General features: G+C 54.5%; 2 protein-coding genes across 10 annotated transcripts; one reads left to right on the forward strand and one right to left on the reverse strand.

The window, feature by feature from the left end:
• Window positions 1-139: 139 nt before the first annotated feature.
• On the forward strand, window positions 140-19,516 carry POMT1 (protein O-mannosyltransferase 1). 9 transcript variants are annotated; one of them, XM_003911167.3, is made up of 20 exons: window positions 140-399; window positions 1,451-1,602; window positions 3,730-3,836; window positions 4,023-4,073; window positions 4,666-4,812; window positions 6,176-6,287; window positions 7,074-7,139; window positions 7,240-7,333; window positions 7,594-7,749; window positions 8,662-8,792; window positions 9,344-9,439; window positions 10,850-10,942; window positions 12,993-13,089; window positions 14,146-14,238; window positions 14,538-14,658; window positions 15,088-15,185; window positions 15,779-15,892; window positions 17,023-17,149; window positions 17,776-17,953; window positions 18,655-19,516. In XM_003911167.3, exons 2-20 carry the CDS (start codon window positions 1,481-1,483, stop codon window positions 18,827-18,829), a joined length of 2,178 nt encoding a protein of 725 aa, XP_003911216.1. In that variant the 5' UTR covers window positions 140-399; window positions 1,451-1,480; the 3' UTR covers window positions 18,830-19,516. The 9 variants fall into 9 exon arrangements, 8 of the variants coding, with proteins under 8 accessions (XP_003911216.1, XP_021782800.1, XP_017805027.1 ...); XR_002517419.2 differs by having other exon boundaries at window positions 227-602; window positions 17,931-18,174; window positions 18,655-18,763; XM_017949538.2 differs by having other exon boundaries at window positions 227-602.
• UCK1 (uridine-cytidine kinase 1) lies at window positions 19,514-27,439 on the reverse strand. The gene is made up of 7 exons (XM_003911172.4): window positions 27,233-27,439; window positions 26,612-26,771; window positions 25,604-25,700; window positions 25,260-25,402; window positions 25,076-25,170; window positions 21,979-22,027; window positions 19,514-20,929 (listed from the first exon to the last, which is right to left on the reverse strand). The coding sequence occupies exons 1-7, from the start codon at window positions 27,338-27,340 to the stop codon at window positions 20,748-20,750; spliced, it is 834 nt and encodes a 277-aa protein (XP_003911221.1). The 5' UTR covers window positions 27,341-27,439; the 3' UTR covers window positions 19,514-20,747.

Raw genomic sequence — 27,439 nt, forward strand, 5'->3', positions numbered from 1 at the left:
CAGAACGCCGTTGTGCAGACGCAGATTTAAGATCGCGCCAGATGGAATGAAAAAGCAAGGAGCAGAAGATGGGTGGGAGCCCACTGCGCTTTTAAAAAGCTGCATGTCTGCTTAGAGTACACAGAAATCCTGGCACACAAAGCAGTAGCACCCGAGGGAGGCGAACTCCCGCGTTTCACACCTGCTTCTGGCCCGCTGCGCACGCGCGTCACCCTCGCCCAGTGCGCACGCGCGTTGCTACCCGCCGGACCCCGCAGGCGCGGTGAATCGAACGCCGAGCACGGCGGTGGGCGGTGCGGAGTGCTGAGCGGCCTCACCCCCAACCGTCGGCCCAGTAGGACGGTTCCGAGGCGTTGCCCGGCGCCGGGAGCGGCTCTGCCTGGACTCGGAGAAACGCGGGTACGTTTGGGGACACCGGGGACGACAGCCCAGCCCGGACTCGGGAGAGTCAGTGCGGGACGAGGGCGTCCAAGTCTTGCCGGAGCCGGGGGCGGGGTTCCGGCCCGGGCAGGTGCGGCGTCTGACCGACAGAGCCCCGAAGAAAGAATCCGCGGCGCGTGCAGCCCTAGGGAGGAAGAGCGTGCTGCGGGTGCAGCCTCAGGGTGAGGACGGAGCTGGGGCCGACGCAGCCTCGGGAGTTGGTGGCCGGGACAGGTGCGGCCTGTGGGGAAGAAGGGCCTACCAGGAGAGGAGGTATTCCCAGGACAGGTGGGACCTTTTGGGAGGAAGGCGTCAAGGCAGGTGCAGCTTAGGGAGGGAAAGGCGCGTTCAGGGTAGATGGGGCCTGAGGATGCCAGCGGGGCGCCAGCGGCCAGAAGCGGCTTTGGTGTGAGACAGGATGCCCCAGGGCTGATGCAGCCTCAAGAGAAGCGGCGCTCAAGGGAAGATGAAGCCTGGAGGAGAACGTGGAGGCGCAGGGTGCAAATGCACCCTTCAGGCGAGAAAGGGAGCACCTGGGGATGATGTGCCGCTGGAAGAGAAGGCAGGGAGGCACTGGGGGCAGATGCATCCTTGAGGAGAGATAAGAAGGCCTCGAGGCTCGGCCAGGTTGGGGTCCCTGGGCCGAGCAGCTGAGATGGCACCCAGGAGCTGCCCAGGGTCAGAGAGCTGTGGTGTGGGCTCCTGGTCGTCGGGGAGGGAGGGGAGAAACCCTGGCATTCCTTAGCGGTGTTCTCGCTCCCAAGACGTGCTCAGCAGGTTTTATGGAATGAGTTGTTGACAGGAGTGAATGTCCAGTCCTGAGATCCCCTGAATTCCCGCCCGAGTTCACTGCTAGTGCCCCTCACCCCACATGTCTACCTGAACCAAGGCTCCAGGAACTGAGGCCTTTCTTAGCAGCCCGGCTGTGCTGTGGTTCTCTCAGCGCGCGTCTGGGAGCCAGGTGGCTGGGGATTCCTTTTGCAGCTTCTCGTGAGCCCTCATTGACCACGGCTTCTCCCTTCTTTTCTAGGGCATCTGCCTGAGCCCACTTTTCTACAAGATGTGGGGATTTTTGAAGCGCCCTATAGTGGTGACGGCCGACATCAACTTGAGCCTCGTGGCCCTGACTGGGATGGGGTTACTGAGCCGGCTGTGGCGACTCACGTACCCGCGGGCTGTGGTGTAAGCTAAGTGACCCCATTCCCAGGGTGAATCTGGAATCGTACTCTGTGATAGGGGGAGCCTTACTGAAGAGCATAAATGAGAGAGTGAAATCCTGGCTTTTTGGTGATAGATGTTTTTGGCAGTGAGACGAGAGACCAGTCTGTCCCCAGGACAGCCCCAGCAGAGTACACCTTTTAGGTCTTGCCTTCTGGGTCTGTAGCAGGTGAAATTTGGCCCATTAAATGGGTGCAGTAGAGGAAAATCTGGTTGCCAACCTTGGGTAACAGTTTTAAAGTCTGGGCGGCAGAGGATTGATGGATTTGGAAGTGAGTCTTCACTGTTGAGAGCTCTCAGAATGTGTTTTTGTCATAATGGGAAGGGATTGCTGTTATTATTGAAGGGCTCTTTATTAACTGATTAATGCATGTTTTTTGTTTGTTTGTTTTGTTTTTTGGTTTTGTTTTTTTTTTTTTTTTTTTTTTGAGACGGAGTCTCACTCTGTCGCCCAGGCTGGAGTGCAGTGGCACAATCTCGGCTCACTGCAAGCTCCGCCTCCCGGGTTCATACTGTTCTCCTGCCTCAGCCTCTTGAGTAGCTGGGACTACAAGCGCCTGCCACCACTCCGGGCTAAGTTTTTGTATTTTTAGTAGAGACAGGGTTTCACTGTATTAGCCAGGATGGTCTCGACCTCCTGACCTTGTGATCCACCCGCCTCGGCCTCCCAGAGTGCTGGGATTACAGGCATGAGCCACTGTGCCCAGCCGTTTTTTGTTCTTGTTTTTGTTTTTGAGATGGAGTCTTGCTTTGTCGCCCAGGTTGGAGTGCAGTGGGGCCATCTCAGCTCACTGCAGCCTCTGCCTCCTGGGTTCAAGTAATTCTCTGCTTCATCCTCCTGAGTAGCTGGGATTTATAGGTGTCCGCCACCACGGCTAATTTTTGTATTTTTAGTAGAGATGGGGTTTTACCATCTTGGCCAGGCTGGTATTGAACTCCTGACCTCATCATCTACCCACCTCGGTCCCCCAAAGTGTTAGGATTACAGGCGTGAGCCACTCCGCCTGCTGCGTGTTCTTTTTTAACCTTGTATTATGGAAAACGTCAATCACGTACAAAAGCAGGGAGACGAGTATAATGAATGACCCACACACACACCAGTATATTCATTACCCAGCTTCACCTTGTCAGTTCACAGCCCAGTGGATTTTACTTTGAAGCAAATCCTAGACATACTGTATTCATAGATAATTCAGCGGTATATCTGTAAAAGATAAGGATTCTTTTTTTTTTTTTTTTTTTTTTTTTTTTTGAGACAGAGTCTCACTCTGTCACCCAGGCTGTAGTGCAATGGTGCGATCTTGGCTCACTGTAACCTCCGCCTCCCGGCTTCAAGGGATTCTCCTACCTCAGCCTCCTGAGTAGCTGGGATTACAGGCACCTGCCATCATGCCTGGCTAATTTTTGTATTTTTAGTAGAGAAGGGGTTTCACCGTGTAGGCCAGGCTGGTCTCGAACTCCTGACCTTGTGATTCACCTGCCTCGGCCTCCCAAAGTGCTGAGATTACAGGTGTGAGCTACTGTGCCTGGCTGAGGATTCTTAAAAACAAAAATCACATAACCACAGTTGTATTATCATGCCTGAGAAATTTACGGTGGTTTCTTGGTTATCTTCACCTTTCCCTAATTGAAGACATGTTATTGCAGTTAATTCCCACGTTTCCCTTTCATACTTGGAACCGTTTTGTTGGGTCATCAGGTCTGATCACCACAGACACATGCTGCTGGTGGGGGTGGGGGTGGGGGGTGGGCGGCAGGATTAGCCTCGTGTCCCAGCAGGTCTTTCAGCAGGTTGGCTCATAGTATCCACCGAAATCAAACACGAGGGAGAGACAGAATCTGTATGGGGCAGGCATGCTGAGTACCAGCTGTGCTTGGGGAATTCCCCATGTCTCTGTGGGTGGGTGATGCTGTATGCATCTTCATATCTGGGGATGGGAAACAGTTGGGGCAAAAGATCCAGCTTTTGCTGATCACCCACCCAGAGTCGTTTGGAAATACATAGACATTTATCCTCACACTTTTTGTTTACAGTTAAGATTCTAATTGAATATAATATGGGGTTTTTTTGTGTGTGTGTGTGTTTTTCAGTTTTGACGAAGTGTATTACGGTCAGTACATCTCTTTTTACATGAAACGAATCTTCTTCTTGGATGACAGTGGGCCGCCATTTGGCCACATGGTGCTGGCCTTGGGAGGTAGGAGTCATCAGTTGGGAGAATAGCCCCTGCCCCGCAGGACCTCAAATACATTGAAAACTTGTCAGTGCGTTTCTTACGGGCAGAATCCAGGTCTTATTATTGACGCATCTTGTTTATTGCTTGCCACAGTACTCTAGAAATGTTTGCTGAATGGGATAGTTACTGATTAATCTTCTGTTTCAGGTTATTTAGGAGGATTCGATGGCCATTTTTTGTGGAACAGAATTGGAGCAGGTAAAAGATAATTTTCATTTCCCTTATTAATGTGCACAGGTTAGAATGGAGAGATCGTGGTTTTTGTAGGGATTAACAACTGTGGCTTTTTTTTTTCCTTTCATACCTAGTCCCGTAGAAACTGTGCCTTACTAATCTGAGTCCAGAAAATAATAAATTGGTTGTATACAAATGAAAGACTTTTGAAAAGTCTGGTTAAAACCTTAGTGTTTAGTTACAGTCATTATTTTCGCCCTTGTTTTTGGTACACGTATTATGTAGCATCTGATTGCAATTATCTTTTTACAGGTAAATTTTGTACATTGCCACAATGTTTTTGAAAATAGGGAGGGTAAATGTATAAGTAAGCCAGTAATTTTAGAATCCTTAGTCCTTTCTATGCTTCATGAGATCGGGTTCCGTGACTATGCGAAGCTCATTGCAAAGCCCTCACCCATAGTATATGCACTCCGCTGCTGATGTGGTCCCCAGTTTTGTAAATGTGCATTTTAGAGTCTGTGAACGTGATGGCGCTGTGTGAAAACACAGCTGCAGTACATGGAGATGGTGTGTGCACAGTGCAGTCAGCTCTGCAGTGTGGTTGCTTTTCCAGAATACAGTAGCAACGTGCCCGTGTGGTCCCTACGCCTGCTGCCGGCGCTCGCCGGGGCCTTGTCCGTCCCCATGGCCTACCAGATAGTGCTGGAGCTCCACTTTTCTCATTGTGCCGCCATGGGAGCTGCTCTGTTGATGCTTATCGGTAAGACCTGGGCCCCTACCTGTTCTTGCTGTCATCCAGGGAGGAACTGACCCTCTGGCCCAGAAGATCACGTGGGCATGGTGGGCGAACTGCACCGAAAAGTGTACCTGGTTCATCCAGATTTGGCGCTGCCCATCACCCACTCCCAGGCTGGCCCCGTGGCTATGGGGTTGCTGAATTGTGGGATCAGACTCTTATCAGCAGTCGGGGTATGGCAGTAGAAAACTGCCCAGATGATGCTGCAAAGTCCATGCACACGTGGGCACCTCTATCTCCAACCAATCCTGTGACCAAATGATAACTTCCCCTTGTTCCACCCCCTCCCGGGCCTTGACCAACTGAGATGGACTCGTGAGTCAGTGGGTCCTCTTCAGAGAGGGTCTTCCAGCTCACGTTTATGAACAGATGAAATTAAAGCAGATGAAAAGTTAGATTAGGCTGGGCGCAGTGGCTCACACCTATAATCCCAGCACTTTGGGAGGCTGAGGCAGGTGGCTCACTTGAGCCCAGGAGTTCAGGACCAACCTAGGCAAGATAGTAAGACTGCATCTGTACAAAAAATAAAAAAAGGGTCGGGCGCGGTGGCTCACGCCTGTAATCCCAGCACTTTGGGATGCCGAGGCGGGTGGATCACAAGGTCAGGAGTTTGAGACCCGCCTGGCCAACATGGTGCAACCCCGTCTAAAAATACGAAAAATACAAAAAATTAGCCGGGTGTGGTGGCAGGTGCCTGTAATCCCAGCTACTTGGGAGGCTGATGCAGGAGAATTGCTTGAACCCAGGGGGTGGAGGTTACAGTGAGCCAAGACTGTGCCACTGCACTCCAGCCTGGGTGACAGAGTACGACTCTATCTCAAAAAAAATAAGCCGGTCATGGTGGCTCATGTGAGTCTGTAATCCTAGCACTTTGGGAGGCCAAGGCGGGTGGAACAGAAGGTCAAGAGATCGAGACCATCCTGGCCAGCATGGCGAAACCCTGTCTCTACTAAAAATACAAAATTTAGCTGGGCGTGATGGCGCGCACCTTTTGTCCCAGCTACTCAGGAGCCTGAGGCAGGAGGATCCCTTGAGCCCTGGTAGTCAAAGCTGCAGTGAGCCATGATGGTGCCACTGCACTCCAGGCTGGGCAACAGAGCAAGACCCTGACTCAAAAAAAAAAAAAAAACAGAGACAGTAGAAAATGAAAAAGATGTGTATTGGGTGATGACTGTAAGAGGCCCTGTGCTATAGAATGTGTTAACATTCACGACAGCCCCACATAGTTGTATCGCTTCTGAAGTATGCGTTTTTTCATGAATGTTTTTATCCTCATACATTTTCCCTTGCTACCTTAAAATTGACACGTATTTCCTCTTTGAAACAGAGAATGCTCTCATCACTCAGTCAAGGCTAATGCTTTTGGAATCAGTGTTAATATTTTTTAATCTATTGGCCGTGTTGTCCTACCTGAAGTTCTTCAATTGCCAAAAGCACAGGTATGGAAAATGGAGTGTCTTCCTAATTAACAAAAACAGAGATTCTGGGTGGTTTGTTGACCTGAGATGGTCCAGTACCTTTTTTTGTTTTGTTTTGTTTTGTGAGACGGTACCTTTTCATTTTGAGGAGTTGCTTGCTAAATATCTTTTTTTTTTTTTTTTGAGACGGAGTCCCTGTCCCCCTAAATATCTTTTTTTTTTTTTTTTTTTTTTTTTGAGACAGAGTCTCTGTCACCCAGGCTGGAATGTAATGGCTCAATCTCAGCTCACTGCAACCTCCGCTTCCCAGGTTCAAGCAATTCTCCAGCCTCAGTCTCCCAAGTAGCTGAGATTACAGACACACAGCACCGTGTCTGGCTAATTTTAGTATTTTTAGTAGAGACGGAGTTTCACCATATTGGCCAGGCTGGTCTCGAACTCCTGACCTCAGGTGATCCACCGTCTTGGCCTCCCAAAGTGCTGGGATTACAGGCGTGAGCTTCTGCGCCTAGTGCTAGATATGTTTTGGTCCTCTAGTATTTTGGGGGTTGGCCCTTGGCTTGTGACTTCATAAATACATCTTCATTTTTTCTGTAATTTAAACTAACAGGGCAAAATTTTCTGGGCAAAAAGAAAAATTCTGCTGGGCCGGATACTTTGGGAGATGGGAATTCTTTCTTATTGCACCTGGGGCTCAGCATGGCCAGCTGACCCAGAAAGATTTCTCTGAGGAATGTGGAGCTTCTCTAGCCTTTTGGAAATGTGTCTGAACTATTCCTGTCTCCATCTGCTCTGTTTGTATTCCAGCCCTTTTTCTCTGAGCTGGTGGTTCTGGCTAACACTGACAGGGGTTGCTTGTTCCTGCGCTGTGGGGTGAGTTCAAGCCTCTGGTCTCGGGCAGTGTCCTCCTCCTCCTTCTCCTCCTCGTGTTTTCCTGTCTCATGTTAACTCCATTCCTGTCATGTCTTTGCAGCATCAAGTACATGGGTATGTTCACATACGTGCTCATGCTGGCAGTTGCAGCTGTCCATGCCTGGCACCTGATTGGAGACCAGACTTTGTCCAATGTAGGTGCTGACGTCCAGTGCTGCATGAGGCAGGCCTGTGTGGGGCAGATGGGGATGTCACAGGGGGTGCTTGGTGAAAAGACTCAGTCCTCAATGTTTCAGAAGCAGGCAGGCCTGGGCAGCCTCGCCTGTCAGCCTCTGCACGTGCCTCTGTATGGGAGGCCAGTTTCTCTCAGTAACTTTTCCTAAGCTCATAATGTTTAGAGGTGGGTGCACTTTTCCACGTCGTAGGGCATGACTTTTCTTTGAATCTCTGGCAGGTCTGTGTGTTCTGTCACTTGCTTGCCCGAGCAGTGGCTTTGCTAGTCATCCCGGTTGTCCTGTACTTACTGTTCTTCTACGTCCATTTGATTCTGCTCTTCCGCTCTGGGCCCCACGACCAAATCATGTCCAGTGCCTTCCAGGCCAGCTTAGAGGTAAGTAAGCAGTGGGCATTGTGGCTACTGGAGGAGCAAGATGATAGTGGACCCAGAGTTTTCTTAGAAACACATCAAGTGAACATTAGCCCTTGAATCAAGAAATGAGGTATCCACATCCATATTTCTTTTTTTGGCAGCGGGGGATGGCATCTTACTCTGTCACCCAAACCCCGCCTCCTGAGTTCAAGCGATTCTCCTACCTCAGCCTCCCAAGTAGCTGGGATTACAAGCACCTGCAACCAGTTAATTTTTTTGTTTTGTTAGTAGAGACAGGGTTTCACCATGTTGGCCAGGCTGGTCTGGAACTCCTGACCTCAAGTGATCCACCCGCCTCAGCCTCTCAAAGTGCTGGGATTGCAGGAGTGAGCCACCGTGCTCCGCAGCTGGGAGCATTTTAAAGTCAAGTCCTACAAACCCTGGGCAGTTTCACCCGCCTTAAGGACCACACTCAACTGTGACCTTCATTCCTATGAACCTCGCAGCAGTGGTAGAAGGTATCAGTAGAGGCGGTCAGGACCGTGGTTCCCGAAGTCAACCAAGCCTGCCGACGGCCAGTGCTATAGTGCTGTGTGTTTCAGCAAGTTGTTTGGCTCACCCCAGTCTTGGTCTTCTCATCTCTTAGGCAGACATCATCATTGCTCTTACCTCATAGGATGCTGGTACGGACTGAATAGGGTGCGTGTGGAAGGCTGAACTGAGTGGCCCAGAGGCAGCATTTGATCAAACTTAGCGCTCATTATGGTTCTATAATGTAACGTGACGTGATTAAATGGTAGATCATTACCAGTATTACAAGAATGGCCACTAGCCTGAACATCACTCCAGAGGGAGGAGTGGCCATCGGGAAGGCTGGCTTAGGGGCATTTTTCTTTCTGTCTCTCACTCATCAACCATCTGCTTCTGTCTCAGGGAGGACTAGCTCGGATCACCCAGGGTCAGCCGCTGGAGGTGGCCTTTGGGTCCCAGGTCACTCTGAGGAACGTCTTTGGGAAACCTGTGCCCTGCTGGCTGCATTCCCACCAGGACACCTACCCCATGATGTAAGGAAAGTGAGGGTTTTACTTTGAAGATTTATTTGCTCATAGATTTGCTTATCTTAGAAACTTTCCCTTTCTTTGAGGAAGTTTGTTTGCAGGACAGAAGGAAGTTGAGCAGCCCGGGTGTTGATTGCCAGTGAGCTTTGTGGTTCCCGGGTGTTGCTGGAGGGACTCGGCATGTGGCGGGGCCCAGGGTCGGCCCCAGCTCTGTGGCTGTGGCTGACCTCAGCACTGCCTGCCTAAATTGTCTGATTTCAGCTCCTTATCTGTGGTATCTTCATTTTCCCTGAAACCCCTTGCTAGGTCGTATTTGTTGAAATCTGCTTCCCTTTGCAGAAACTTTAGGAGAAAGGCTTGTGGGCCCGATCCATGACCCACTTCCAGATACGTTTCTTTTATTTTTTTCACAAATAGGGATCTCACTCTGTTGCCCAGGCTGGTCTCAAACTCCTGGGCTCAAGCAGTTATCCTAACTCAGCCTCCCAAAGTGCTCTGATTACAGGCGTGAGCCACCGCACCTGGCCCAGATACATCTCTTTGTTGACTTCACACAGATATGAGAACGGCCGAGGCAGCTCCCACCAGCAGCAGGTGACCTGTTACCCCTTCAAAGACGTCAATAACTGGTGGATTGTAAAGGATCCCGGGAGGTGAGTGCAGGTCCTGCGACTCCAGAGCAGAGCTCACGTCCTGGCCTGTCCAGGCAAGACCCTGGGACACAGTCCTGGGCCCCCTTCTTTCCCTCCCTCACTGACTCTAGTCACCGTCACAGCCTTGAACGCCAGCTCAGTGCTAAGTCTGAGGTCAGGGAGGAGGTCATGAGATCCTCAGTAAGCAGCCTGCTCAGTAGCTGTTCTGAGGAGTTTCCAGGCGAGCCCCAGTGCCCCGACCTGTGTCCCTCTCCCTTCCTCATAAAAACAAGAACCCCCCTCCTGCAAAAGTAGCATCATTGGCTGGGCGCGGTGGCTGAAGCCTGTAATCCCAGCACTTTGGGAGGCCGAGACGGGCGGATCAGGAGGTCAGGAGATCGAGACTATCTTGGCTAACACAGTGAAACCCCGTCTCTACTAAAAAATACAAAAAACTAGCCGGGCGAGGTGGCGGGCGACTGTAGTCCCAGCTACTTGGGAGGCTGAGGCAGGAGCATGGCGTGAACCCGGGAGGCGGAGCTTGCAGTGAGCTGAGATCCTGCCACTGCACTCCAGCCTGGGCGACAGAGCGAGACTCCATCTCAGAAAAAAAAAAAAAAGTAGCATCATCCTGCACATACCCCAGCTAGAGGCGCCCCTCGCTGTCACCCCCACATCCAGTCCTGTGGATTCTGTCCCCAAACCAGGTCTCTAGCCGTCTCGGTCACTGTCTCCCTATGGTGTCCTCCCATTGCTGCCTGCCTAACTCCAGCACCTGCAGCCCGAGTGGGCTTTTTTTTTTTTTCTTCATTTTTTGTGGGGGGACAGAGTCCCACTCTGTCACCCAGGCTGGAGTGCAGTGGTACCATCTCAGCTCACTGCAACCTCCACCTCCCAGGTTCAAGCGTTTCTCCTGCCTCAGCCTCCCGAGTAGATAAGATTATAGGCTTGTGTCACCACGCCCTGGTAATTTTTGTATTTTTAGTAGAGATGGGCTTTCACCATGTTGGCCAGGCTGGTCTTGAACTCCTGACCTCAAGTGGTCCACCCAGCTCAGCCTCCCTAAGTGCTGGGATTCCAGGCGTGAGCCTCGGCCCCCGGGCCCCTCATACACTTTGGTTGGTGGAACGCCCCTCAGCAGGATTCCCTGGCAGTCATGGTACATTTATCACTGTAGTGTTTGTAGACAAATTCAGAGCAATGCAGGTGTGATGACTGCGGGTGGAATCACATTTGGAAAGTGACCTTTGGTTTCAGAAAAGAGCTCAATTAATGTCTGTGCTTTGGTTTCCTGTGTTCACCTCATGTGAGGCACACATGGGTTGGGAGGCAGTCTCGGCCATCAGAATTCAGAGCTCGTGTCCCTCCGGTGCAGCTGTTGGTTCCGGGGGACGAGGCTCTGCGTGGTCCGAACAGCACTGTGTCTTCCAGGCACCAGCTGGTGGTGAGCAGCCCTCCGAGACCCGTGCGGCACGGGGACATGGTGCAGCTGGTCCACGGCATGACCACCCGCTCCCTGAACACGTGAGTGTGCCCGTCTGCTCTGCGGCACCCGTGGGTTTCCTCTGTGATTCTCTGTTCAGACCAAAACGTGAGCCCTGGCTCGGGCCACTGCCCTGTGTCTCCCCGTCATCTGCACGTGTAGCAGCTCTTAGATCTACATTTGTTGCTGGGAGGGGACCCAGGCCTGGCCGCGGAAGGGAGGGGGTTAAGAGGAAGCAGAGGCTCTGTGAGGACTGGACAGAAGCACTTAGCGCAGCCCATCCTGGGAGAGCTCGGGGCCCAGTGGACGAGTGTACAAGGACGGGCTGGGAATGCTGACCCGCTTTCTACACAGAGAATGGAGTTGGGGCGCACCTCCATCAAGTGGTAAAGCTTAAAGCATGAGTGAGTCCAAGAAGCCTGGAAGTTGGGGCACGAGTGGAGCCGTGAAGGCTTCCTCCCTCCTAGTCCTTCGTCCTTGTCCGACTGGCCTTCCCGTGGCGCTGGGCACAGTTGATCATACCCTCCTCCTCCCTCCCCGCCTGCTCTCTCCACCGCCTCCTCTTCCTCTGTTGCTCTCAGTCTCCGAGAGCCTCTGGCCTTGCCGCCTCTGCACAGGCCCAGTCCCGGGGCTGCCTCTCCTGGACTTCCACCCGGCTGCCCGGGACTCACCTCAAGCTCTCCACGACTCCCACCTCCACAGGGACAGTCACTGGCCCTGGCTCTTCTGGTTCTCCCTGGAAAGGGCCCAGTAGCTGAGGCATCACCTGGCTCCTCCCCCTCCTCTCCCATCGCATGTTGATTCCATTGGGAGATGCTGTTTCTCAAACTTCAGAACCAGCCCTAGGTAGGGGTCCTTCCTTCTCCCTCCACTCCCACCTCCTGGGGCCTGACCTCTCCACCTTGCAGCAGCCCGCTCCGTGCTCAGTGACTCCCGTCATGCTCAGTTCTCCCACCGAGGCCCCTGGTGACCCTGACACGCTTCGCCCCCGCCACCCTGGCGCCCTCCCAGCCCTGAAACGACCACCTGCAGGCCCCTTAGGGCCTTCACACGTGCCCCCTCTGCGGGACTGTTCTTGGACTTGGCGCCCCCTGGCCCACTCTAGGTAGGGGTCTGCCGGGATGTCACCACATCAAAAAGTGCCTCTTGGGTGCTGTCCCCCGCCATTTGTTTTATTAGTGGCACTCTCACAGCTGCATGCTCTGCCTACCAGCATGATGGCTGTTTCCCAGATGGCTGTGAGGGCCGCATCTTGTTCACAGCGGGGTGGCTGCTCCTAGACAGTGCCAGGTGCATGGTGCGGTGCAACATGGTTACTGATTAAAGGAAGCAGGTGCTCCTGGCCGGGCACGGTGGCTCACGCCTGTAATCCCAGCACTTTGGGAGGCCCAGGCAGGCAGATCATTTGAGGTCAGGAGTTGGAGACCAGCTGGGCCAACATGGTGAAACCCCGTCTCTACTAAAAATACAAAAATTAGCCAGGCATGGTGGCACATGCCTGTAATCCCAGCTAGTCAGGAGGCTGAGGCAGGAGAATCGCTTGAACTCAGGAGGCAGAGGTTGCAGTGAGCCGAGATCGCGCCATCTGCACTCCAGCCTGGGTGACAGAGTGAGACTCCGTCTCAAAAAGAAGTGGGTGTTCGTGAACATTAAGGTTGATAGCCTTTTCTCCCGGCATAACTGCTGCGTCCCCAGGCCAGCTGGGTGCAGGAGCGGGCAGCTCTGCCCTGCAAGTTGTAGCATTGGTACTGCCAGCTGGCATCGCAGCAGTAGCGGGTCAGGGGCCTAGGCTTGTGGTTCCTTCCTCTGAAACTTGGTTTGCTCGTCTAATAGGTGGAACGTTCCACAGCAGAGGGTCCTTTTCCCCTGGAAATGTTCCTGCAGGGCCTCCTGCCTGTTTAGCGTCCACTCCCATCACTGAGCCTCAAGACCTCCGTCCTCAGTCGCAGCGACTCATGGGACCAGGCCACCCCTTATGGCTGAGCTGGCTTTGTTTCTGAAAAGCAACCTTTTCCCCCCTGACAGATTTAGTAAGTGCCTTCCAGAGGAGTTCAAGGAATTCCTTCTGAAATCTCAGTCTCGGTTTTCTAGGCATGATGTTGCAGCCCCTCTGAGTCCCCATTCACAGGAGGTCTCCTGCTACATTGACTATAATATCTCCATGCCCGCCCAGAACCTCTGGAGACTGGTGAGTAAGGCTGTGGCTAGAGCAACCACAGCCATCAGTAATGAACACTCCCTCACACGAAGCACCTCCTCACACGGAGCACTTCCTCACACGGAATGCTTCCTCACACTGGAGCACTTCCTCACGTGGAGCACTTCCTCACACGGAGCACTTCCTCTAACACGGAGCACTTCCTCTAACACGGAGCACTTCCTCACACGGAATGCTTCCTCACACGGAGCACTTCCTGACGCAGCATTTCCTCACCTGGAGCACTTCCTCACGTGGAACACTTCCTCTAACACGGAACGCTTCCTCACACGGGGCGCTTCCTCACACGGGGCGCTTCCTCACCCGGAGTGCTTCTTCCAACACAGAACACTTCCTCACACAGAACACTTCCTCAAACACGGAATACTCCCTCACATGGAGCACTTGCTCACACAGAGTGCTTCCTGACACAGAGCACTTCCTGACATGGAACGTTTGAAACTGCCATTGAGAATAATCATTTTTTCTTTTGGTTGTAACAATAAAATGGGAAAATGACAGCCATGTGACATCATGGGGTCATTGTGAGGCTCCGGTATGTTAGGCTGTGACAAGGCAAAGAGCCTTTCAGATGTTAGTTGTCTTTTTTATTACTCGATGCAAGCAAATCTCTAAGCTGTGTCTCCCAGGGACAGTGTCTGGCCTTCATTTGAGCCGTCTGCGAGTCCTGCCAGATAAGGACTGAGACTTGCTCACTTTTTGGACAGGGCTCTGAGCCCTCTCCATGAATAGGCTTTGCAGAGAGGCACGAAGAACATCAGGCTTTGTATTTTCTGTGAGGAGGCATCTTGTACAGCCTTGGCGAGGAGGAAGGTGCGCTTCCCCAGCAACCCTTGGAGCAGCCTAGGGTGCTGTGGGCATTGGGAAGGAAGACCAGCACCAGCCCCTTGTAGCTCCCCTCACGTTGGGGGCTTGTCCCTTTATCTCAGGCTCAAGTCAGTATCATTGTTTGGTGACAGGTCTTCATTTTTACATTGAAGAAAATTTGAAAAGGAATGAAATAATCCTTGAGATCTCTTTTTGCAGGAAATTGTGAACAGAGGATCCGACGCAGACGTCTGGAAGACCATCCTCTCAGAGGTCCGCTTTGTGCACGTGAACACTTCTGCGGTCTTAAAGGTAAGGACACTGTCCTTGGCTTGGCCTGTCCTGAGCTGCAGGCTCCAGTCTGTTCCCCGAGCCCCTCAGGCTCCGCTGCCTCTCTGCAGGCAGAACGCTTGATTCGAGTCATTGTGGCTTCCCTTTACACTGAGGGAGGGCGGCCTTTGTAACTTCTCGGGATGGAATCCTAAGGTGAAGCTCCCACAAGGGGCACCTGCTGACAGCGTGACCCAGGCAGGGGTTCCCCTTCCAACCCGAGTGGATGTGGGAGCCACAGCCTTCCCATCACGCCCTTTTCTCTCCCGTGGTGTCACCAGCTGAGCGGGGCTCACCTCCCTGACTGGGGGTATCGGCAGCTGGAGATCGTCGGGGAGAAGCTGTCCCGGGGCTACCACGAGAGCATGGTGTGGAACGTGGAGGAGCACCGATACGGCGCGAGTGAGTCCGCGGCGTGGCTTCCGCCACTGGGAATGCGCTTTGAGCTGCTCGATATTTTCGTAACATCCCAAACAGTTCTCATTTTGGTGGGAAGGGAACTGAGCACATTCTCCATGCTCAGTGGCAGGTCATCTCCCTCCCTGCACCCAGCTGCTGTGGTAACAACTCAAGACGCTTCTTCTGAGGCATCGCTGGAAGGCAGCCAGTTTATCCCTGTGCAAGTGGAGCCTTCTCGGTCGAAATCGCCTCATTTGACGGGGTAGTCTTGAGTGTGGCGGGGAAAGCTAAGTGGAGTGATGCGGTTCGATGAGGGTCTTTGTGGCTTGTTGGAAAGGCAGGAAGCCAGCTTTTTGCTGCGCTGACAGCTTCTGCTCTGAGCTCTTGACCTTGTGCTACTTCTATCTGTTATGCCCTTGTCTCTTCTGCCAGGCCAGGAGCAGAGGGAGCGGGAACGGGAGCTGCACTCACCTGCACAGGTGGACGTCAGCAGGAACCTCAGCTTCATGGCGAGATTCTTGGAGCTGCAGGTGAGGAGCGGCCAGGGGAAGCCAGCCTAGCTCACTGAGCACTGACTCCTCAGCTGGGAGGCCTGGGGGCTACACAGGTCTCAAACCAGGTCAGGCTTTGACGCTGGAACTACAGGCTCACCACAGAATGAGTGTCTCCTCTCTCCAGTATAAGGGACTGTGTGTGACACCCTGGCCCACACCTTGTGGCCCTGTGGTCAGGAATAATATAGGGACCCAGGAGGTTCTGCAACATCGCCAGGGTGTCTTAAGGCCCCCAGGCAGCAAAATGGGCCACACTCAGCAGAGCCTAAGAGAAGTCACAGTCAGAAACTCCGGGTCACAAATCCGAACGTGACCTTAGAGAGCATTCGGCCCAGTCACTTAGTCTACAGAGGGGGTGACTGGAGCGCATAGGGTGGGGCGATGCTCCCAAGGCCACAGCCGGGGCTGGAATCCAGGTTCTGATCATGCTGCCTCTGACGCGTGATCCGAATGAACTTGAGGTGGGACGGTCTGTGTGCAAGGGGCAGCGGTGTACTCCTTTGACCAAATCCACGCACAGCGGGAGGCATCCCCCATCCTCACTCTCAGAGGCCTCTGCTTTGTTCCAGTGGAGGATGCTGGCACTGAGAAGCGATGACTCGGAACACAAGTACAGCTCCAGCCCGCTGGAGTGGGTCACCCTGGACACCAATATTGCCTACTGGCTGCACCCCAGGACCAGCGTAAGCGAGCAGTGCTGACAGCTGACAGTCATGGATTCATCCTGTTTCTTGAGAATTCCTTCTGGCATTAAGAGCAGCCACTGTACCCTAGAAAGTGCTGGGTTTCTCCAAAGCTTTTCCTGACAAACTTGCTTTTCTGTAAACGCTTTGGCAGCCTGGAGCCAGGAGTAGGGGCGTGGTATGTGTGCCTGCTGAAGGAAACGCGGCTTGATTGCTTTTGTGGAGACACGTTGTTCCCCTTTTCCTGGCGGAAGTGGTTTTAAGATGTTCCCATTCGATTTTCTGGGTGGCACCTGGCGGTGGAGCTTGCCGGCGCTTCGTTGATGTGCATGCCGTCTCTCTCCACCCGGCAGAGTGAAAGCATTTGTAGGCTAGGCACAGTCAGTGCCCCATACATATTCACTGGATGGGCAGACGCTGGCAATGCCCACCTTTTTCCTCCTCTCTCAAAGGCGGGTAGGTCGACTCAGCACGTGCACCAAAGGCAGAGGCGCAGGCCCAGAGGCCGCCCCACCCTGAGCTCCGAGCGCACTTTGCATTCTCCTCTGCGGACAGTGCTGCTGTTACAAAGCGGAGCCATCTGCTCCCGGTCTTCAGTTTCCAATTACAAAACTGAGAGCATCAGTGCTTTTTTTTTCTTTTTGTGATGGAGTCTTGCTCTGTTGCCCTGGCTGGAGTGCAGTGGTGTGATCTTGGCTCACTGCAACCTCCACCTCCCACGTTCAAGCAATTCTGCAATTCTCCTACCTCACCCTCCAAGTAGCTAGGATTACAGGTGCCCACCACAATGCCCAGCTAATTTTTGTATTTTTAGTAGAGACAGGATTTCACCGTGTTGGGCAGGCTGGTCTCGAACTCCTGACCTCAGGTGATCCATCCACCTCAGCCTCCCAAAGTGCTGGGATTACAGGTGTACGCCACCGCGCCCGGCTGGCACCAGTGCTTTTAATGAAAGGTCTGAGTAGGCGCAGACCTGTCCACAGTAGTGGTAAGGCCTAGTGGACTCTACGCTGTGCCTGGCGTGTTTTCACTCTGCTGAAGTAGCGCATGCATCTGAATTCCTTTCCTGTGTTCTCTTCCCTCCCTGAGCAGAGGGCAGGGGGCTAACAGCATCTTCCATGTTCCTTTAGGCTCAGATCCACCTACTTGGAAACATAGTGATCTGGATTTCAGGCAGCCTTGCCCTGGCCATCTACGCCCTGCTGTCCTCGTGGTACCTGCTGCGACGGCGAAGAAACATCCATGACCTCCCTCAGGGTTAGTACATCTCCTATGTGGCTTTTTTCCTTTTAATATAGAGATGGGGTCTTGCTGTGTTGTCCAGGTTGGTCTTGAACTCCTGGGCTCAAGCCGTCCTCCTGCCTCGGCCTCCCACAGTGCTGGGATTACAGGTGTGCGCCACTGCGCCCGGCCCACAGCTCATTTTTATGTCTGTTCCTCCTCTTCCTGCTGAGCGTTCACCACCTCAGGTGACAAACCGACTTCATAGGAACCTACCCCTTAAGGCAGCCTCTTTGTTTCTGTATTGCGGGATCTTAAATTATGTTTGTCTCTCAATAGACAAAATGCTAAGTTCCCATGTTGCGTTAGAGGCACCTCCATTTGAGTGCAGTGTATGGGCCAAGAGTTGCCTCCTTGGTCCCATGTTGCCCATATGCGCTGGAAATGGCTGGATAACACGGGCAGCCAGGCTGGGCGCAGGGGCTCACGCTTGTAATCCCAGCACTTTGGGAGGCCAAAGTGAAGGAATCACTTGAGGCCAGGAGTTCAAAACCAGCTTCAGCAACATAGTAAGACCCCTGTCTCTAAAAAAGCGAAAGAGAGAGAGAAAATCCGGCCTGTGGGAGCAGCAGAGCCGGTGTAGCTCAAACGCTTTCCTGTAGATGCCTGGCCGCGCTGGGTGTTGGCTGGGGCGCTGTGTGCTGGTGGCTGGGCAGTGAACTACCTCCCGTTCTTCCTGATGGAGAAGACACTCTTCCTCTACCACTACCTGCCCGCACTCACCTTCCAGATCCTTCTGCTCCCTGTCGTCCTGCAGCACATCAGCGACCACCTGTGCAGGTACGGGGGCCGCGGAGACAGTGGCTGGACCAGGCAGCAGCCCTCTGCTGGACAGCCCATGTGCAGCAAACACGTGGGGTGCAGCGAACCCCACCCATTTCACGTTACACTGACATCCTCCTGGCCCCTCCGGGGAATGGGTGAGGTTCAGAAGAGATGGCCAGATGAGGCACTGCGGGAACCCAGAGGGAGAAGTCACGGCTGACAGAGATGAAAGCAGAGTGGGTAGTAAGATGGGGAAGGGATGCAGAGATGTGGGCGGCCTGGAGGATTCGGGAGCAGGGAGCAAGGCCCAGGAGCCTCAGGGTGGCAGGAACAGCAGCTGGTTCCGGCCGGGTTGTGTGGTGTGGTGGAGAGAACCCAAAGAAACTTCTAAACCAGAGTGTGTTTGGAGGTTGGAGGGCAAGGGCCTCCCGGTCTCAGGAAGCCACACAAGGGAGGACTGTGGGTTTGGGACCAGTCCTCTGGCATCTGTGTGGAGGTGGCTCAGCCGCTGTGGAGGCCTGAGTCATCAGGGGGTCCCCTTTCTGTGCATCCAAGCGGGAGATGGTCACAGGTGGTGGGAGACAAGACACAGAAACCTGAAGGCAGAACCCCAGGCCTCGGGGGGCGACTGTGGGGACAGCAGATGCCAAGAGGCTGCTGGACAGGGAAGCCACAGTGGCCAGCCATCCTCCCCCATGTTGCTCTGACCTCTGCAGGTCCCAGCTCCAGAGGAGCGTCTTCAGCGCCCTGGTGGTGGCCTGGTACTCCTCCGCATGCCACGTGTCCCACACGCTGCGCCCACTCACCTACGGGGACAAGTCACTCTCGCCACATGAACTCAAGGCCCTTCGCTGGAAAGACAGCTGGGACATCTTGATCCGAAAACACTAGAACAAGAGCGTGGCAAAGAACACCCGAGCTGGGGTCGGGACAAGGTCGAAGGGTCTTGGTCAGTGTAGTTAACGAGCAGGGTGGGCCCCGCGCTGGGAGGACATGGGCCGGGCTCAGCAGGGCCTCTACTGGAACGCGTGGGAGTCTCATTCTTGAAAAGCCCTCTGATGAGCACCTCCTTTTGTGCAAAGTTCATTTTTTCTCAACAATGAAGATGTTCCCTCCATGTCTTCACCCCTGAGCTAAGACACAGGGAGTATTTCAGCGGCCAGTGTAGGAGTCATCGATGAAGAAAAGCCGAGAACCCAAGGCCAGCAGTGGAGCAAGTGGCCTCAGCAGACCGGGGCCTGGTCCTTGCTAACCGCTGCAGGGTGGAGTTTGATCTGGCAGACCCGATCCTCCTCCATGAACACCCAGCAACCTGAGCAAGTCCCAGCCCTGCCCTGAGTGAGCCCGACAGGCGTCCAGGAGGGCCGCCTGAACGGTGAGCCGGGGCTGGGGCTTGCGAGTCATTCTCTGTGACAGCATCAAGACTGGCCCTCCGCACCATGCTGTGTGGAAACCCTCCTGAGCCTGCCGAGACCGGGCTGAGTGAAATCTTCCTCAGTGGTCGAGGTGTGTGTCATCCATACAGCTCCTTGCCTTTACTTTGTCTTTTTAAATATAATTTAAAAAAGGACAAACTGGCATTTGTAGTTGGTGTTATTTATTGATTCTTCCTCCAAAGGGGCCTAAGCTCAACCAAACCGTTACCATTGTCAGCACCCAGCCACAGAGCTCAGCTCCCTTCACCCACGCCATGTCTATGTCACTACTGTGGGTGAGCCTGGACGGATGGGGGCTGGGGCTGTCCATGGCAGCAGCAAGTTATGCTTCCCAGAGACAGCCCCATGCGGGAGGATCCACCCAGGCAACCCAGACACGGGTGTTCACACATGAGGCCGCGAGCTCCATACAGCACAGAGGAGGCACACTGACTTCAGGCGGCCATGTCTGCGGGGACCTGGGTGATCCAGGTGCCACAGCCAGAGGCACCATTCCCTGCACATGGCCACCAGCCACCCTGGCGTGGGGCAGCCTGTCCAGACAGCACCTTGGGGACTCCCGTGAGGGTCAGCAAGGGCCCGACCCCAGGCAGGACTGTGCATGGACACTGTTCTTCAGCCGGGACAGAACTGGCCTCCGCTGCCTTCTGTGTGCTGCATGGGCTCCCGGCCTGGCCCCACATGAGCCTGGGTGTGATGCTGGGTGTTCCCGGGGCGCCCGCCTCGCTTCTCTGCCTTTAAGGCACAAGCAAGGAGGGAAAACATCCCTGGGCGGCTCCCCACATCCGTGTAGGCCACGCTGGACTGGGAACCACTGGGCCATGAAATGAGGTTTGTAGGCCACAAGCAGCCTTGTGTTATGTAACAGAACAGAACAGAAAACATGAGGACATGTAACATGTAAAAAAGGAAAGTACTTGTTCACAAAACTTTTGAGTTACGTGTGTGAGTGTGTAAGAACCAGATCAGACTGGGAAAAAACTCTGCCCCTGTGGGTTCACTGTCAGCAAAACACCAGCCAGCCACAGTGTCCAGGCTGTCTCCTCACTCTCCCCAGTAATATGTGCCTCAACCCTCACAGAAGCCTCCTAGGCTTCCCGCATACTCTGGCATTTCTCAGTGGCCTAGAGAGACCTTTAAACCGCAGTGAGCCTGAGGACGCGGCTGAAATCCTCAGGAACGCCTGTCAGTGTCCCAGCAAGTTGAGTCTGAGTGACACATCTGAGTTTCCACTCCTGAGTGAGGAAGGCCTCGCTGCTAACACCCCCCTGGGGTGTGCCAAAAGGAAGCAGTGGGTGTGGGTGGGCGTCCCCAGGCTCAGTCCCTGAACACACATGCCGCGTGGGAGACCTACCCCAAGGCTTGGCAGCCCCTCAGTGGGGTCTGCTGCTGGACTCCAAGTGTGACCGTTTGCCAGAGGTCAGCATCCCAGGGTGGTCCCCTGGCTCGGAAAAGGTCCTCTTGTAGCTCCGCCCATTGGACCCTCCTCGGTGCCATTTGCAGATGTCACCATTCAGAATGTCCTGGATGTGCTGCACGATCAGGTTGATGGCAACTGCGCCAAGAGACAGACAAGCAGCGGGTTAGCCATGTCTGTCGCCCATGGAGACTGCCCCTCCCTGCAGCACTCAGCCAGGAGTGGGCGCCCAACCTCTGCCCTGAGGCACAGGCCTGCGTGGGCTGGGCATCCGGTCAAATCTCAGCAGACAGAAACACGCATCAGGACACAGCAAAATAAGACTTCTTAGCTTGGTCTTTCAGGAATTTATGTTACAGTGGCTTAAAATACTTTCTGCTAACAGGTTTGAATATAATATATATGTACGTTTTAAGAAACAAGGTCTTACTTTACTGCCCAGGCTGGACTGCAGTGGCCCAATCACAGCTCACTGCAGCCTCAACCTGCCAGGCTCAAGCAATCCTCCCACCTCAGCCTCCCAGGTAGCTGGGACCAGAGGCGCATGCCACCATGCCCAACTAATCTTATTTTTTGTAGAGATGGGGTCTTGCTATGTTCCCCAGGATCTTGAACTCCCGGGCTCAAGTGATCTCCCCGCCTCGGCCTCCCAAAGTGCTGGGATTACTGGTGTGAGCCACCGCGCCCAGCTACATACATTTTATTTATTTATTTATTTATTTATTTATTTATTTATTTATTGTTTGAGACAGAGTCTCGCTCTGTCGCCCAGGCTGGAGCGCAGTGGCACGATCTCGGCTCACTGCAAGCTCCGCCTCCCAGGTTCACACCATTCTCTTGCCTCAGCCTCCCGAGTAGCTGGGACTACAGGCGCCCGCCATCACACCTGGCTAATTTTTTTATCTTTTTTAGTAAAGACTGGGTTTCACCATGTTAGCCAGGATGATCTCCATCTCCTGACCTCGTGATCCACCCGCCGCAGCCTCCCAAAGTGCTGGGATTACAGGCGTGAGCCACCGCACCCGGCCTACATACATTTTTAAGCATATTTTAACCCTGTGCCGCAAATCAACAGTGGCAGGCCTCTAGCACACAGGAGAGTACTCAGTAACTGCATGCTGGTGGAACTGTCCCTGCCTCAAGCTCTGGGAGGGTTGGGGGGACAACCCAGCAGGCCAGCTTCTTACCCATATTGTCCACTCCTCGCGGGATGATCACGTCAGCATACTTCTTTGTCTGTAAGGCACAAGGGGCGTTTCCATGAGGACTTTTCCTTCCAAGGTGATTTTAAGATGCTCAGAAACAGATGGGACAGCAGGAAGGGCGGCCCTGGGGTGCTCAGAGGTGCTGGTGTCATCAGCAAATGGGGGACAGGGACTCAGTCCTCAGGTGTGAGATGCCATGATCCAAGAAGTGAGGCAGAAAGTGCAGCTGAGGCAGCCAAAAGGAAGTGCCTCTTCCAGTGTTCCCATTCCATTACAGGAGACAGCTGGCTATGCTAACGACTGGATTCACTGGGCCAAGCTACGTGTGGCACGTCTACAAAGTGTGACATTGTTCCTCCGGAATTATGAAGCTTCTGCAATACCCTGGCACAGCAACAGGACAGATGCCACCAAGCATTATTGCTGCAGGCAGGGACACCGATGGTACCTTACTCCCTCATCCATCCACTCACTGGTTCAATGCTGACTGATTCTCATTCCCTGTCAGATGCTCTGCTGCTGAGGAAGGACAAGGATGGAGATATACCAGGAAATGCAGGGCTGCTGGGGAGGGCCTGCAGCCAGATGGTGGGGGCAGGGCAGGGGGCTTTAGGGAGGGGGAAGCTGCCTGGAGAACATGCCTGAATCAGACAAAGCTGAGGGAAGAGGGAGAGCAGGGTCTGGGCCGAAGGACGGAACTTGGAACGGTGGGTGCTGCTGGCATGTGGATTTGGGTCAAGGAGGCGGCAGAAGAGACAAGCTGCAGGAGGCAGACAGGGACCGAGTCCTGGGGACAGCTGTGTCTGCAGCCGGTGGGACCCCATCTCATGAAAGCATGAGCGCAAGGGCGAGGGCTGCTTTCCATTCTGGTCTGATCGTCTGACGGGCTGGAGGAGTCCCAGAGAGCTGACAGGGGTCTTAACTGCCAGCAGGGATGGGCCTGAATGCAGTCGGGAAATACCTACGTGGTCTAGGCAGAGGACCGCACAAGCCACTCAACATGAAGATGAAGGAAAAGGAAGCTCAAGAACGGCTCTGGGTGGGGCTGAGGCTGGGCGCGGTGGCTCACACCGGTGATCCCAGTACTTTGGGAGGCTGAGGTGGGTGGATTGCTTGAAGCCAGGAGTCTGAGACCAGCCCAGCCAACATAGCAAAACCCTGTCTCTGCACATAAAATAAAATAAAAGGAAAAATTAGCCAGGCGTGGTGGTGTGTGCCTGTAGTCTCCAGCTACTCAGGAGCCTGAGGTGGGAGGATCACTTGAGTGTGGAAGGTGGAAGCTACAGTGAAGCAAGATCTTACCACAGCACTTGGGCCTGCGTGGCAGAGTGAGATCCTGTCTCAAAAAACAAGCAAACAAACAAACAAATGAAAAACCAAAAACATCTCTGGGGCTTGGGCCCAGGACACAGCAGGTGACAGCACTTCCTCTATTCAGGTCGCTGGGTCAGATTTGATATCCAGAGTTTTACTGCAAATCACCTACTTTAGATCCCAGGAGATGGAGACCAGCCTGGGCAACACAGGGAGACCCCATCTCTACAAAAAATTTAAAAATTAACCGAGCATAGTGGTGCATGCCTGTGGTCCCAGCTACTCGGGTTGCTGAGGTGGAAGGATTGCGTGAGCTTAGGAGGTCAAGGCTGCAGTGAGCTGTGATTGCACCACTGTACTCCAGCCTGGGGCAACAGAGCAAGACTCTGCCTCATTAAAAATTAAAAAAAAAAAAAAAAATTGAGCCAGGCACAGTGGCTCAATCCCAGGATTTTGGGAGGCCGAGGCGGGTGGGTCACTTGAGGCCAGGAGTTCGAGACCAGCCTGGGCAACATGGCAAAACCCCATCTCTTCTAAAAATACAAAAATTAGCTGGGTGTGGTGGCACATGCCTGTAATCCCAGCTACTCGGGAGGGTGAGGCAGGAGAACTGCTTGAACCTGGGAGGTGGAGGCTGCAGTGAGCCGAGATCACACCATTGCACTCCAGCCTGGACGACAAAAGAGACTCTATCTCAAAAAAAAAAAAAAAGCAGCAGATAGAACTTATTTGACCTATGTATCAAAGGCAGGAATCTTGGTTCCAGTTCCTTTGTGCTGTATTTTTACCTTCTGAAGAGAACCGGCAAAATGTTCTCTTTTAAACACTCCAATTTGAGTAGAGCACAAATCCCATCAAGCCCGAAACACAAGATGGAGAAACGGAGGAAAGACAGGTGGGTGCGCAGTGGGGAGTTCCTGCCCTCTGCGAGCCAGCTGGGATCTGTCCACAGTGCTCGCTCTGAGATTTCAGAGCACTGGCCCCAAGCAGCCCGGGGACACAGGCCCTGGAGAAGCAGCTATGAAGCACCTTCTGAGGGCCAGATCCCGGTCCTGGCAGTCAACAGCCTAACGTGCTCTGAGGGGATAAGCACCCAGGACGTGTCAGATGATGAGAAGTGCCCCGGAAAAAGGAAGCAAGCAGAGAGGCTGGCGCTAGGTGCAGAGGGTTTTCAGTGTTGAACGGGGACGCTGGGCAAGGACCTGAGGCAGGGAGGAAGCGGCTAGTGTGGATGTGGGGGAGATATGGGGCTTTTTTAGGCAGAGGGAGGAGCAGGCACAGAGAATGTTTTTAGAGCTGAGAACTACTCCCAGGGTATGTGGCCGTAATGAACCAAATTCTCCTTCTTTTCTTTTTTTTTTTTTTCTTTTGAGACGGAGTCTTGCTCTGTTGCCCAGGCTGGGGTGCAGTGGCCGGATCTCAGCTCACTGCAAGCTCCGCCTCCCGGGTTTACGCCATTCTCCTGCCTCAGCCTCCCGAGTAGCTGGGACTACAGGCGCCCGCCAACCGGCCCGGCTAGTTTTTTTGCATTTTTTAGTAGAGACGGGGTTTCACTGTGTTAGCCAGGATGGCTCGATCTCCTGACCTTGTGATCCGCCCGTCTCGGCCTCCCAAAGTGCTGGGATTACAGGCTTGAGCCACCGCGCCCGGCCATCTCCTTCTTTTCAATCAGATCACTGTCACTCAGCACTGAGCCCTCTCACAGCACTGGGTCCCACGTGTCCTTGTGAAAGGGGAAAACGGACTCTTAAGCAAGCGCAGGTACCGGCAGGCAGAACTCCTCGAAGGCCGGCTTCACGAAGGTGGTGTACTGCGTCAGAATCTGCTCCAGGTCCCTCCCTCGGCGCACGTCCCGGAGAACTGCAGCAGCAAGAGGCAGGCATGCATCAGACCTCAGGGCCCGCCGCCAGCCTTGGCCAGGCAGGCAGGGAGGCCCACAGCCGCCTTACCTCTTCGAGACAGCCTGACGTCGGAGTCGGTGTCCACGAAGAGGCGCAGGTGGAACATGTCGCGGATCTCCTGGCTGTAGAACACCAAGATGCCCTCAAACAGAACCACGTCTGCAGGGTAGACCACCGTGGTCTCTGGTAACCTGAGAGGGGCACGGGGAAAGGGGCTCTGCTGCAGACACACAGTCAGCTTCCACTCCAGGGACACTGACTCCGTGGGTGGGGGTGGAAGACCCATGGAAACCAACTCGGGGAGGCCTGCCACCAGGCAGGCCTGTGTAAGCCCCAGAGGGGACATCCTAGCCAGCCCCTCTCCTTGGCCCTCCCAAGAACCACCTGCTTACCTTGAGTGCGTCACAAAATCATAGGTTGGCACCTCCACAGTTTTGCCCTCCACAATGTTCTTCAGAGTCCTGTGCATCAAATCATTATCAAAGGCATCTGCAGGGATGGAGATAAAGTCAAGACAGGCTGGATGCCCTCCTGCAGCGGACAGCAGGGAACCCTCTCTGCTCTAGGGTCAGCACAGCTGGGTGCTGGGGACACTGAGGACCCAAACACAGGTAGACTAGGACCTGCCCTACAGTTTAGGTTTGGTAGCAACAGCGTCCTCTGCAGCCCTGCAGACCACAGGATGACCCTGTCCTTGCTGTTCTCGGGCTGTGCCACTGCCCAAGCTCCGTGCCACTGGGATGGAGAACACAGGGGTTTTCTGATCAGTTCTTCCTGGGAGGTGGGTAGGCTGGGCCTCTGCTTCTCTCTTTTTCTGGGACTAACTGGTTAGACTGTGGCTTTGCAGGCCTTCTTCCCACAAGTCCTTGGGAAAAGGCTGACCATGCCAGCCAGCCAGGGTGGAAGCTTCTAGCAGCGGCAGGTGTCTCCCTGCCGCATCTGTCCCTGTTTACCTAGCCCGGAGCTTCAGGCCACCAGCACTAGTTTACCCACCGCCTCCCACACTGGCCTCTCTAAGGACTTTGCCCCAAAGCAGGGGAGGGAAATGAAGGGCCACAGTAGGCAGAGGTGTGTGTGGAGGGCCCTGAAGGCCGCAACGTGGGAAGGGAAGATGGGAGGATTTCTCCAGATCACAGCTGTGGCAGGGCAGGGCTCCCCACGGTGCAACAGGTTTCCTCACTGGCTCCAACCACGCTCCTGTGGGGACACCCTGGGCCCAGAGAACTCGGCAAAGTTCCCCTGACTTCACGGTGCAGCCAACTCCACTGCAGGCTGTCTGGGGAGCTGGGGGGAACAGCCCAAGTGGGTTGCATCCATCCAACCCTGGGCCCAAGCGCAGCTGGTGAGCGGCCGCCCAGAATGGGGTCTGCCCTCCCCCCACCGTTGGGCTCTCGATGTACCTGGGTGATCGAAGTTGTACTGTCCCTTCAAGGCCTTGGCCTTCTGCTCTGCCGTCAGGACCTTGTAGAACCTGTCCTGGCTCAGGATGACCACCTTCCGCTGCCTCTGCTCCACCTCGTTCTGTCCCAGCAGCTCCATGATCTTCTCACACACGGTCGACTGGAGACAGAGAAGGGGGATTCCCGCCTGGAAACTCTCGTCCTGTGACAGGCATGGGGCCCCTCCTGGGGGCTTCTGCACGGGGCTGGCTTCTGGAGACACCGACCCACCCAACCCCTGCGGGGGATGCTTGGGAGGCGGGAGGACACCAACAGGTGTGGATGGTCTCAGTGGGAGGACCGCGGGGGCCCAACCAGGTCAGCTCGGACTGGGGGCTCTGAGGGGCCTGGCCGGCGGAGAGGCTGTGGGGGAGCCCCGAGGCCCAGCGACCCAACCCCTCGCCCGCCGCCCCAGCCCGCCCCGTCCCATCGCGGCCCGCAGCCCCTTCGCTCCCGCGCCCTGCCCGCGCCTGGGAAGAGGTCCCTCGGCCGGGGCTGGGGTCTCCTCTCTGGACCCCAGCGGGACCGGGCCGCTCGTAGGAACCGGCGAGAGGCGAGACCCCGGCCCGCCCGGCCCCTTACCTTCCCGCTGGCAGTTCCGCCGCTCACCCCGATCAGGAAGGGCCGCTGGTGCGGTCGGTCGGCCTCTAGCGCTGCGCCCTCGCACTCGTCGCCTCCCGCCGAAGCCATCTCGGCCTCCGCTCCCGCGCATCAGTTCCCCGGCGCGCCCGCCCCTTCCCCAGGCCCGGCGCGCCAGCGCAGCCCAGAGGTCGGAGGCGACTCCGGCGA

This window comes from Papio anubis, chromosome 13, assembly GCF_008728515.1.
Source record: "Papio anubis isolate 15944 chromosome 13, Panubis1.0, whole genome shotgun sequence".
Classification (NCBI taxonomy): Eukaryota; Metazoa; Chordata; class Mammalia; order Primates; family Cercopithecidae; genus Papio; species Papio anubis.

Excerpts from the sequence above, each read along its gene's own strand:
- POMT1 (XM_021927108.2), top strand. The coding sequence starts at position 1,481 with ATGTGGGGATTTTTGAAGCGCCCTATAGTGGTGACGGCCGACATCAAC. Across the intron at positions 4,813-6,175 it reads TGCTCTGTTGATGCTTATCG|AGAATGCTCTCATCACTCAG; the intron begins GTAAGACCTGGG and ends TCTTTGAAACAG. Across the intron at positions 13,090-14,145 it reads CCCAGAACCTCTGGAGACTG|GAAATTGTGAACAGAGGATC; the intron begins GTGAGTAAGGCT and ends CTCTTTTTGCAG.
- UCK1 (XM_003911172.4), bottom strand. The coding sequence starts at position 27,340 with ATGGCTTCGGCGGGAGGCGACGAGTGCGAGGGCGCAGCGCTAGAGGCC. Across the intron at positions 25,403-25,603 it reads GATTTTGTGACGCACTCAAG|GTTACCAGAGACCACGGTGG; the intron begins GTAAGCAGGTGG and ends TGCCCCTCTCAG. Across the intron at positions 25,171-25,259 it reads CGTCAGGCTGTCTCGAAGAG|TTCTCCGGGACGTGCGCCGA; the intron begins GTAAGGCGGCTG and ends TTGCTGCTGCAG.